The sequence below is a fragment of the Galeopterus variegatus genome, unplaced genomic scaffold (genome assembly GCF_000696425.1).
Source record: "Galeopterus variegatus unplaced genomic scaffold, G_variegatus-3.0.2 Scaffold8001, whole genome shotgun sequence".
Lineage (NCBI taxonomy): Eukaryota > Metazoa > Chordata > Mammalia > Dermoptera > Cynocephalidae > Galeopterus > Galeopterus variegatus.
Window position 1 is genome coordinate 49,713 of NW_007734112.1, and position 13,265 is coordinate 62,977.

Genomic DNA, 13,265 nt, shown 5'->3' on the forward strand with positions numbered 1-13,265 from the left:
TTTGTGACATCACTTTCCTATGGATTTCCTAAGGAATCAAGGCAAGAGTTAAAATTTATACAACCCCCAGCCAAAAAAACTTCCAACACAACACAGGCAAAGAGAATGTGCATGTTTAAATTATAAAATCCAAAGACTACTTTAAATTACCTTTGTACACTCTATTCCCAGTGACCACAATTGAGCTTTTTAAAATAACTGTCCTGAATTAAGTTTAGAAAAGATGATTCCTATGCTAAAACCAATTATCTTCTAACAGTGGAAACTTCCCAATACATCATACAAAATGAACAAATGTAACATCACATAAGCATTTCAACAAATACATTAATCAAATAGTGATTAGATACCTAAACTTCCACTAAGAAGTTGAAAAATCTTTAAGTTTCAGCAAATCTATTAAGCACGCATCCTCATCAATTTTATAGGTTATTTTCTAGCTGCTTAATGGCCTAAATAAAGCTTGGTATGCTTACTTTCTGTCCATAGACTGCATCTGCTGGCTTTCCATTCGAATCCAATCCCCCATGGACATAAGAAGAGTTCTTTCCATAAAATCTATGCAATGAGAAGATAATTAAAAACAAAAAAAAAATAGAAAAAGATAATTTACTTGTCATCATGAAGTGTCCTAAGACCAGGTATTTTTCATGTTTGGTAGCTATTAGCCTCACTGGAATGTGTTTTCTTTTTCATCTCTGTACGGAATCACCTATCTATCCCCTACATGCCACTCAGTCAACATTTGCTAAATGGGAATAGATTTGGTCAATGATGTAGAATATTTGTTTTGTAAGTCACAAGTTCCAGGTTTCAGAGTAGAATGATCATGTTGAGAAAAATCTTGTAGTTCATGCCAGGAAGTCCACTTAAAATAAAACAGAAGTTCCTGTTTTCACTCAGGAAGAAAACAGGCTGGAGACAGCTATACTATCCATAAACTTGGAGAGTCCTTTTATATTTGAAAATGTATGTGAGCAAAAAAAAAAAAAACAAAAACCACAAGAGCTATTTTCCATTTTCAAAACAAGGGCAAATCCTGTACTGAAAAAAAAATCTGTAAATTTTCTTTTGCACCTGATAGTCACGTGGTATCCAATATGCAAACTGGTCAAAGCATAAAGGAAAAAAATAGTTCTAGTCCAGCAGATACACATTTTGGAACTTCTATAAAATTATTCTGGGCCAAGCCCGTGGCGCACTCGGGAGAGTGCGGTGCTGGGAGCGAAGCAGCGCTCCCACTGCGGGTTCGGATCCTATATAGGGATGACCGGTGCGCTCACAGCGCTCACTAGCTGAGCCCGGTGCGGCCAGTCTCAAAAAGGACAAAAAAATAAAAATAAAAATAAAATTATTCTAACAAATCCGCAATAAATATAGTTTCAAATAATGCAACGTTGTTTGTAAAAAGAAATAATGGAAGCAACCTACATAAGTATGCTACCTCTCTATAAAATAATTTTGTAGCCATTGAAATTAACATGATACATGTGCTACCCTGAAAAATGACCCTAAATTATCAAGTCAAAAGTTATAAGATGGTATATTAAAACATGCTTGAATGTACACAGAAAAATTGCTACTGAATTACTGGATACTTTTGTTATTTGTTTTATACATCTGTTCTTTAACCCACAGCAAGCATGCATCATTTCTATGAAAATGATACTCCAATTTTTTAAAGCATGTCCACCCAAAAGTATGTTATTACAGGAAGTCTTTGATCTTCTTCGATACATTCTTACTAAATAATGCATGATTATACCTCTACACTTTTAGATGTTATTTTCTCATAGTGTATAATTTTAGATAACTTGATCTAACTTTTTTTTTTTTTAACTTTTTTATAACTTTTTAGAAACTCATATAACTCTTATGGCCGTTATTTATTGGTACTTATGTGCAAAGTACTATCATGCAATAACCCTACAAGGCACATGATGATGAAATGGGAGACTCAAGGAAAGGTATCCACATACTGAAAACCAGCATTAGATGATGCAGGAAAAAAATGTCTNGATACATTCTTACTAAATAATGCATGATTATACCTCTACACTTTTAGATGTTATTTTCTCATAGTGTATAATTTTAGATAACTTGATCTAACTTTTTTTTTTTTTTTTAATTTTTTTATAACTTTTTAGAAACTCATATAACTTTTACGGCCGTTATTTATTGGTACTTATGTGCAAAGTACTATCATGCAATAACCCTACAAGGCACATGATGATGAAATGGGAGACTCAAGGAAAGGTATCCACATACTGAAAACCAGCATTAGATGATGCAGGAAAAAAATGTCTTACCTATGTAGCATATCTGGGGCCTGGTTCAGCAATGTGTAATACTGTCTCACAAATTCCCGCCCGACCAGCAGGGGACTAGGCTTCTCCATAACCATTGCTTTGATCAATTCAACCTGGAAAAAAAAAATTCAAATATGTCCAACCTGAAAGATCAAACACAAGAGGAAAAAATGAAATCATTTAAACGAAACGAACTCAGATCACTTAAGCAATTCTTGGTTTTAGAAAGGAATAAACATTTTAAGAACAAAACCCACACAGACAAAGTGAGATTTCATACACTCAAATTTATGGCAATTAGATAAAAATATCGGGGGAAAAAATCACTATGAAGAATTCATCATTATCCCCAATATTCAATTTTCTTAAACTGAATATTTTTAAAAACCTCAAAGACATGTATTTCCAACATGCATCTTATCATAATTTTCTTAAGTCATTAAACCCAGTTAAGAGCATCTCAGTTATAAAATTACAAACACATTCTTAATTGTGGCAATACTAGATTCAAGGGCAATAATCTTAAATGATACAGCTTTGATATCCAGGTACAACCTATCGTATTTTCTACTCCACCTAAATCAGATAAAATTTTAGTATCTTTAAAAAAGAAACTACAAAACTAAAAATTATTAAATATGCTTATTAGTCCATTTTATAAGGAAACAAAAAAGAATCGCAAAATTAAAATGGGAGGAACTTTACAAGTAAGATGTCTTTACTCAACAAAATAATCCCTACTACCTCAAAACTAACAAAGTTTTAAGTTAATACTTCCGAGTGCTAAGAAAGGCAACTGCTACACAGTAAATCCTCAATCACTGTCAGCTATCATAAAAATAAAAAATTTTTTGAAAAAAATCTGATATGAGATAATCCAATTTTGCATTTAAGGAGGGGGAGAGATAAAACCATCCTAAACTTAAACATACAAGCAGAGGGATATGTACAGATCTAATTACTGTATAAAAGAAAAAGGAAAAAAATTTTAGTTTTTCGGTTTTTGTCTTTTTAACAGAATGGGCAAAATGGATTGATTTGGGTTAATTTCTAAATAAGCAACTTATGGAAATGTTTATCCTCATCTAGTTTATTTCTGCATTATTCTTGAATATCTGCCCCATTTACATCTTGTTTCACCAAATCGATATTAGCTCAAGTCCTATTCTTCATTTTCCCCAAATTACAGCCACAATATGGACCAGTTTTTCAATAATACTAGGAGAGTACAAAGGTACTTCAAAAAGCTCATGGAAAAAATAGAATCAAAAGAGAATATGAATCTTTCCATAACTTTTGTTTTTGTTTTTCTTTTGTTTTTTTCCATGAATTTTTTTTAAGTATCTGGTAGTTTGCTTCAGGCATGGTTATGAGGATATCAGTAATAAGAATCTGAATCCTAAGCCTTAAACTAATGTACCATACTAGACTAACCTGAAGCAGAATAAGAAACTGCTGTTTTCCCTTGGCTCTCAGTCCAAAACAAGATAATCTCAGATATTCTTACTGATCCTAGATTCTTCGTAATTTAAAGGTAACAGCCAGATGTTAGAAGTTCTTAGCAGTCATCTAGCCTGTGTTTTCCAAGTTGAGATCTCCTATTACTTTACTTAAACCAGAGCAATTCTACTTTTTTATATATTAGAACTCCCATATAAATTTTCCTTTCTTAAAAGAGGTTAGCTACTTTGTTCAAAAATGACTAGCATCTGACCCAACCTCAGATGAGCATTTCTGTTCCAATTTTTAACAGATGGAAATGGAAGTATGACAAAGGCCAACCATACTTCACTGGAATTTTGAATAGCAGAGTTTACTCTTTCTAACAAAGTTAAAAATAGAAAAATGACTGAACAGTCCACTATAAATGCCAGTTGTAAAAGAAAAAATATAGTACCACGTAACAAAAGATCGGTATCCAGAACATATATAAAACTGCACGTAAGTCACTAAAATAAAGAATAACTCGAGAGAAACAGCCAAAAGAAATGGAACAGGCAGTTCCCAGAAAAGTACCAAATGGCTAACAAACAAAACAAAGGCTAAGTAACCAGTAAAATGTAAATTCAAACCTATACTTCTCACCAGAGATCCCCCAAAGTATTAAAATCTCAATCGATACCAAACACTAAAAGCAAGTAGGAAAAGAGAGCCTGCAAGACTGCTGAAGATGGAGTGAAGATGGAGTCTCGACTGGTACAACCACAGTAGTGAACAATTGTGTAGATATCTAATAAAATCAAAAACACTCTGATGAATAATGTAGCAATTCTCTCTTAGGTATATATACAAAAGAAACTGCCACCCTACTTCTAAAATATAAGATTGGTAACAACCTACATATCCCTCAAATGGGAAATGCATAATAAACTGGTTTATTCACAGATAACCATATGCACATTTTTAAGACTGAAAACTAGTACTATTAATAATTATACCAGGTTAACTGGAGTGAATTAGGACTGCCCCTAGCAAACCAAAACATATAGTCACCCTGTTAGTAGCTATCAGAAAGTCAGCATAAAATAGAGTTAAGACTGAAAACTAGTACTATTAATAATTATACCAGGTTAACTGGAGTGAATTAGGACTGTCCCTAGCAAACCAAAACATATAGTCACCCTGTTAGTAGCTATCAGAAAGTCAGCATAAAATAGATCTCAAAAACGATGTTAAAATGAAAAAAGTCAGTTGCCAAGTACGTACTGTATGATAGCCTTAAGTATGTCTAAAGGTGTTTTAGGAACACACAAAGCAATACCAGATATTGTTCATAGATACATTATGTCATGTATTTTTTAAAACAGGCTGGACATTAAAAAAAAGACAAATTAATCCATGGAACAGAGTTCAGAAATACACCTATACATCAACGGACAACTATTTCCTAAGTGCAAAAAGACAATTCAGTGGAAAAAGGATACTCCTCTCAACAAATGGTACCAGAATAATTAGATATCCATATGCAAAAAAACCAAAAAAAACCCTAGAACCTCAATTTTCATGCCTCATACCATATATAAATTTAACTCAGAACACACCATATATAAATTTAATTCAGAATGGTTCAGACCAAAATATAAAACCTAAAACTAAACTTCTGGAGAAATATGTATGACATTGGGTTAAGCAAAGATTTTAGATACAACAAAAGCATTTATAAGAGAACAAATTGATAATGTGGACTCTACAAAAATTAAAACCTTCTGCTCTGCAAAAGACACTATACTATTAATTAAAAGACACCCACAAACTGGAAGTAAATATTAGCAAAGCATTTATCTGATTTAAAAAACTTGTATCCAGAATACATAAAGAACTCTCAAAACTGAATAACCCCACAAAATATGAGCAGGCAGACCAGCCGTTTAGCTCAGCTGGTTAGAGCAGTGTTATAACACCAAGGTCAAGAGTTCAGATGCCCAGAACAGTCATCCAACCCCCCAACCCCCCAAAAAGCAAAAGACTTAAAAACACTTCACACCAAAGAAATGATATGAATGTATAATTTTTAAAAAACTGATCATTAGTAAACAAATAAATGCAAATTAAAATCAGAGAAGTAAGGGCCGGTCTGTGGCTCACTTGGGAGAGTGTAGTGCTGATAACGCCAAGGCCACAGGTTCAGATCCCTATACAGGGATGGCTGATTTTACCTCACTTCGGAGAGCGTGGTACTAACACCAAGTCAAGTGTTAAGTTACCCTTACCGATCATCTTTTAAAAAACAAAACAAAACAAATAGGGATGGCTGATTTTACCTCACTTCGGAGAGCGTGGTACTAACACCAAGTCAAGTGTTAAGATACCCTTACCGGTCATCTTTTAAAAAACAAAACAAAACAAATCAAAAAGAGAAGTACCACTACACACCTCTCTTAATGACTATAATTAAAAAGGCTGACCATACACAGCATTGGCCAGCATATGATGACACTGAAATCCTCGAACACTGCTCGTAAGGATACGTAAAATGGTACAACCACTTTGGGAAACAGTTGGACAACTTCTTAAAAAGTTAAGAACACATTTACCATATGATCCAAACATTCCACTCTGAGGTATTTACCCAAGAGAAATAAATGCACATATCCATGCAAAGACTTGTACATAAAGTTCAGAAGCTTTATTTGTAACAGACAAAAACAGCTAAAAACAGACCAAATATCCACCAACAGGTGAGTGGATAAACAAGCTGTGCTATGTCAACACAATGGACCAGCATTCAGTAATTAAAAAAGAAAAAGAGAACATATACCATATGATTCCATTTACATATAAGTTCTAGAAAATGCAAACTAATCTACAACGACAGAAGGATCAGATATTTCCAGGGGGCAGAAGGGTGAGAGCAAACAGACAGGAAAGAAGGAATACAAGGGGCATGAGAAATCTTTTGAGGATGACTGATAGGTTCACTATCCTAATTTGGTGATGGTTTTGTGCGTATATACATGTCAAAACTTATCAGATCTTACACTGTAAATATGTGCAGTTTATTGTGTTAATTATACCTCAATAAGGCTGTTTTTTAAAGTTTTCTTTAACCCATCAATAAAAAAGCCTAGGAAGACACAAAAAAGGTATCAGGGAGAAGAGAAGCGAATGGGAACATATATTGGAAAAAAAGAAGTCTTCAAAAACTTTAAAAAGTGATACAAAATGTTAATTGTCAACTCCGAGAACAATGGTATCTAAGTGGTCTTTTTACTCTATTTTTAATAACTTTATCAAAACACTAAGAAAAAATAAAGAGCAAGAGTTTGTGTGTACCAACATAAGTATATATTAAACTGCTGTAAATTTTGTTTCAAGGTTATGCCATATATTCAAACATTTCAAATTTGGTTCTTTAAATTGTAAGAGAAAAAAAATGTTTTCCTAGAATCAGAAAAATTTTAATACAGAAGTCAACATCTGTGCTCAGAGCAAGAGCACTATCACCATCACTGAGCCAACTGTCAATCTATTTTCCAAATTCTTCATATTTACCACTTGTTACCTCCCTTCAAAATTCTTCCTGAGAGCTTCTTGGAGAAATGGTTGATTCTAGACCTTAGACAGGCAAAATATGAGATGAGCATGAAGTACTTGTTAATTAATGGAAGAAAATGCTTTAAATAAAAAAAAGATAGGGAAGTGTCAAAAAGCACAGGAGCAACAAAATAAGTGTTAATAAATAGATAAGTAAAAATTAATATTCATGAGTCTATACTGGTATTAATGACAATAAAAAAATATGGGGGAGAAGAGACAAATCTTCCTTATAGAGAATTTAAAATAATGTAGAAGAGTGCCTCAGGGCCCCACCGGGAGGCCTAGGGCATGGAGGCGAGAACCAGACCCAGATCCCCCACAACCAGGCACACTACCAGCGCCAAGATGCATGCCAAAAACATCAACTCCATGTGGGTGGCCCACCACAGCCACCACAGTAACCACAGCTGCAGGGAAAGTGGCTAGACGTCACAACCACCACACAGATGGTTTGCCAGCCATTGGAGTGCATTGACACAAGGAGAGTCACCAGCAGAGACCAAAGAAAAGAAGACGATGTCTCTCTCCACAAAGCCCATTCCAGAGTGACAGAAGAAGCATCTGCTCTATGATAATACCGGGGGACCTGAACACACCTCTCAGCATTCTAGACATCACAACCACCATGCAGATGGTCCACCAGCCACTGGAGTGCATTGACACAAGGAGAGTCACCAGCAGAGACCAAAGAAAAGAAGACGATGTCTCTCTCCACAAAGCCCATTCCAGAGTGACAGAAGAAGCATCTGCTCTATGATAATACCGGGGGACCTGAACACACCTCTCAGCATTGGATAGATCATCTAGGCAACAAATCAACAGAGTAACTACTACTCTTTCAGAGGAAGATAAGAAATCTAGGGTTATCAGTGGTGGGAGTGGGGAGGATGAGGGGGATAGGGAGAGACTGGACAAGGCGCAAAAAGAACAAGTACGATTTGTAACGATATACATACTAGTAGTATTGATTTGATCAACATATGTCAACACTGAATCCCCAAAATATGTATAATCAATTATGATTCAATAAAAAAAAAGACACTTATTCATTTGGAATATAATAAAATAACGTAGAAGGCATGAGGGAAATAAAGAATCACCATTAGAACAGCACAGTAATAACCTTAGGCAAGGTCTACTAACACATATGTCAACACTGAATCCCCAAAATATGTATAATCAATTATGATTCAATAAAAAAAAGACACTTATTCATTTGGAATAAATATAATAAAATAACGTAGAAGGCATGAGGGAAATAAAGAATCACCATTAGAACAGCACAGTAATAACCTTAGGCAAGGTCTACTAACAAATGCTAAAATTAAGGAGTGAAATATAAGGAGAAACAGGATATTTACATGGCTTCAAAGTATCTCCCCCAAAATAGCTAAAATTAAGGAGTGAAATATAAGGAGAAACAGGATATTTACATGGCTTCAAAGTATCTCCCCCAAAATATTAATTAGCAGTAGCTTTAATGCATGTTCACAAATTCAGATTCTCCTCCTTCTTGAAAGTAGAGCCTAATTCCTCCCTCACCTTGAATGTGAGCTGGACTTAGTGACTAGCTTCTAACGAATAGTATGGAAAGAGGAAGAATATTACCCTGACAGACACTACCTTAACCAAATGATCAAGGTTAAATTCAAACAACATTATGCACCCCCTGATATGATGTGATATGAAAGGTAAGTCACCTCTGTGGTATTCTGCCTCAAAATCCATAACCTCAGTCTAATCATAGTATCAGAAAAACCCAAATGAGATCTAAAGTGTCATGTCATAAAAGACAAAAGGAAAGACAAAATTGTCACAGATCAGAGGAGACTAAAGAAACATAAATGCAATGTGGCATCTCGAATTTAATTCTGGAACAGAAAAAGGCCATTAGTACGAAAACTAAAGAAATCCAAATACAGTCTGCCATTAAGTTAACAGCAATTTATCAACGTTAATTTCTTAGTTCTGCTAAATGTACCATGATTATGAGATGTTAACATTAGGGAAGTTGGGTTAACAGGTAAACAAGACCTCTGCATTGCCACTCTTCTATAAATCAAAAATTATCCTTTCCAGACAAATCAAATATGTTAGAAAAATATATATACTACGTTTTCCTGAGTGAAAACTTCAAGACAAGAATCAAAAAACTTAACAATTCACTATCTTTTTCCTTAGAGCATCCCTTCTTCACTCCAAAGTTAAAAACTAGTCAGGTTCATAACAAGGAAATATCTATGTTATTTCTTAAGAAGATGAAAAAATACATTACAGTTAATACTAATTATCATCAAATTTCTCAAAACATGAATTTCCTATCCTTTAGATTCCATAAGACAGAGGTGGATACACCTCAGGAAACTCTAAGGGCAAGCTCAGAGTCCACAAACACAGGTGCACTTGAGGCACAGCCTATAGGCTTGCATAAACAGAGTATGGGAGAAGCCTGGAAAGACAGGTGCCACAATCATACCTTCCAGATTCTGAATCCTTCTAAGTTTTTTGAGTAAGGAAATAGCTGGCTATAGTATCCTATTAAGTACCACATGCTGTACAAAATAGTGTAGACAACTATTTGGGTTTCAGAGCTTTAGTTCTTCGTCCAGTAAAAATAAGAAAATACCCAAAATGTGTGAAAGCATTTTAAAATATACAAAGGGCTATAAAAATACACCATGATGCTATTATATAGCCATCAAGTTAATAGCCACCAAAGAAAACACCCATACAAAGGTGGATGTGCGTCCCATCCTGAAAGCCAGATTTCTGAATCATCTTTAATCTTACTTTTTACTAAATACCTAAAATACAGCATGCATGCTAAAAAGCTAAGCAATGTTACAACATGGTAGATGGCCACCTGACAGAAAGGGATGTATCACTTAAAGTCATCTAAAGACCTTATTTACTAAGCCACAGCCTGTGTGAGATTTTTAATTGCTTTCCACTTTGTAAAGCAGACTTCGCTCTTCATATGTGGATTATTCCTAGCTCTTAACGCTATCACCTGACTTCCAATTCAGTCTTCCCAACTAAGACCAAACAGGGTATCCAAGAGTACTGGAAAAAAATTTTAAAAGTAAATAGCTGAATTTTCTCAAAGTTACATTTATACTTATAAAAATAAAAATTTATATTTATTAAAATATAAGCCTAGTTAACCATCACAGTGTGATCGCCAACTACAGCTGCTACACCTAAATTTAACTCCAGGGCTTGGAAGGACCGTTATTGTACTATGAAAGGTTTTTCCCACTAGCTGTTGACAACTGCAGGGGGAACCAGCTTTTCTTTTTTTTAACCTACCTACTTTGACAATTATCCACCTTTGTAAAGTCAGTAATAATCTTGTACAAGGCAGTCTTTTATAAAGCACAGTATAATTAAATGAACAACATACAAGGCCTATTTGAATTTTAAAATTTTTAAAAAGCCAACATCTTTGCAAAATGTTAAAAGACCAAGCAGGCAGTTTTATTAAACTGACAAAAAGAAAAAATTGGTTTTAGTCACAAATTCAGGCTTTATTATTAAGTTTCACCCTTTAACATTGGCCCCCATCCATCCTCCTAAGAACCACAATCCACAAACCTATGAAAATTTAATACTAATGTCTACACTTTACTTTCAATGCAAGGTAATAAAAAAAGTAAAGAAGAAAAATCCATAATATAAATTACACACATACACACACAAAAAACTGCTTTAAAGTAGGTCACAAACATTACCAAAATGTTCTAATGTTCCCTTAGTGGACTGTTAGCTGAGAACAGCAAACTGAGGTGCGAATTAAATAAAGAACAAAGATCTGCCTACTTTTCTACCTGTTAGAAAAGGTACAAAAGCTTAGGCTGAAAGCACTGAACAACAACAGTAACCTGACTTGGTTGGGAAGTAGGGAACCACAAATCTTATCACAATTTGCTTCAATTCACTTGTTCTTGATAAATGAATGCACAAGTGATCGGCTGGGGCACCAATTTGTGAAATAATCACATAATTTCCATATTCCTGCTCAAGTGATAACCATATGCCTGAGGCCAAGAACAGTATTTTCTTAATATCTGAAGAAACTAACAAAATTTTCCCTCAATTAATACGAGGTATAACTTCATTCTGATATATTTTCCCTCAAGCAGTAATAAAATTAGCTGAACTCAAACTTAACGGTTGAACTGTTTTAACAATTAATAAATTGTTCATCTTAGGTCTTAAGTTAACAGGTCTCCAAATGCAGGTAACTGGAATTGCTACACAAGACAAGCTGCAGGTAAAGCACTGTTATATTCTAAAGCAATTTGTTATTTATGGCAACGCCAACAAAGATAAAACTTGTCCATGCAATACTTTCATCCCTTATCTACTGCTACTTTCTGTTAAGAAACATGCAAAAAGTACTTGGTAAATAGAAACACAAATATTAAACCTATAGTTTTTAGTTTCTTTACAAGAATGTGCATTATGTATACAGCAAAATAAAATTTTTCCAAAAAAAAGGTTAAAAGCCATTCGATTTAAAATTCAGAAGAGCTAGTCCCAAACTTTTAACGTAGTTTTGTCTCAGAGACATTTGCGTTGTAAAGTTTTGGACCTGCAACCCAGAAACATTTACTTCATTAAATCATGGAGTACACTGCCTTTAAAATAAACTAGAGTACAACACTACTAGCAAAATATAAATTCAAGTCCTTGAAGATAAGGCATCTTCTACATTTTTGCCTAACAGGAGCCTAGCACAGTAAATACTAAATAAATGAACTGAATATAGACAAACATTCATCCACACAAGATCCCATCTGCCACAAGTGTACTTTCCAACATATCTCAGTCACCGGTAATTCACCTAGTGTGATAAGCTTCACAGAGGTCAAATTTATACTGTACTTGGGCGTCATCCTTTCCATTCCAATTTCAAATTTTAACCCACACATGCTCGTGAGCTCTGAAATTCATCGCCCTCATGTTCTTCAACTTTAATCTTTTCAAAGGTCGTTTTCCAAAAGTCGGCTCCGATTAAAATAAGTGAAAAAGATACAAGGTCTAACATCGGAGCCTAACTTCCCGCTGGCGGGAACTTCGCATCACCACGCTATGAGTTTCAGACCTGATAAAGAACATAGTCCATGTTCATTTGCATTTACTCCATGTTTTTCCTCAACTCGTTCTAGAGGCTGTTATGGCAGCACTTCTATCACCTATCTGTACAAATACATGTAGGAAGGAAGCCCAAACCCTTTTCCTTTGTCATTATCCCACTTTCAACTCCGCTCTCTCTGGAAGCCCGTAACTGGCCTTAAGTACGAACGCCGCGAAGTCTTCTCGCATTTGGCATTCGAGACTAATGCAGCCCCCAGGGACAAGTGCGCTGGGAGCTAGGAGTCAGGGAGCCTGGACACAAATGCCTGCTGCCCCTTACCGGCCGTGTGCCTTTAACCAAGCCACTCCACCTCTGTGCCCCAGTCTGCTGCAGAAGGAGAATAATCGCACCCACCTCACAAGGTCGTCGCGAGAATTAAATGAGGCAGACAAGTTGCTCAGCACAGTTCCTGGCACACAGTGGGGGCTTAGAAAGAGTATTAGTTCCTGTTATCACTCATCATCCACGCACTCGCTGATCCCTGTAAGACCAAAGGCCGGCACTTCTGCTTTGCGAGCCGAAAGGCTCTAGTCGCACTTTAGCGTTGGCCCGCCCCTAAATAAAATCCACTCTCGAGTCCTGGCCAGACAGGAGCCCCTCGGCCGGGAGAGGAAAGCCTCTACTGGCGCGTAGTGGGCGGCCGAACGGGAAGGACTGGCCAGCGGCCGCACACGCTCCCCGGCCTCGCGGGGCGCCAAGGCCCTGGAGCTCGCCCCGGGACCCGGGCGGCGGCCGAGCTCGCTCCCGCCCCGCGCGGCCGTTGGACGAGACACGCGCAC

General features: G+C 35.9%; 1 protein-coding gene across 1 annotated transcript in view; it reads right to left on the reverse strand.

The window, feature by feature from the left end:
• G3BP1 (GTPase activating protein (SH3 domain) binding protein 1) overlaps window positions 1-13,265 on the reverse strand; it is a 27,816-nt gene that overhangs the window by 13,291 nt on the left and 1,260 nt on the right. Inside the window, exons 2-3 of the mRNA XM_008592531.1 lie at window positions 2,310-2,422; window positions 477-558 (exon numbers count right to left, since the gene is read on the reverse strand). Of these exons, the coding sequence (XP_008590753.1) occupies window positions 477-558; window positions 2,310-2,404 (177 nt within the window). The 5' untranslated portion in view covers window positions 2,405-2,422. The remainder of the gene's footprint in view (window positions 1-476; window positions 559-2,309; window positions 2,423-13,265) is intronic.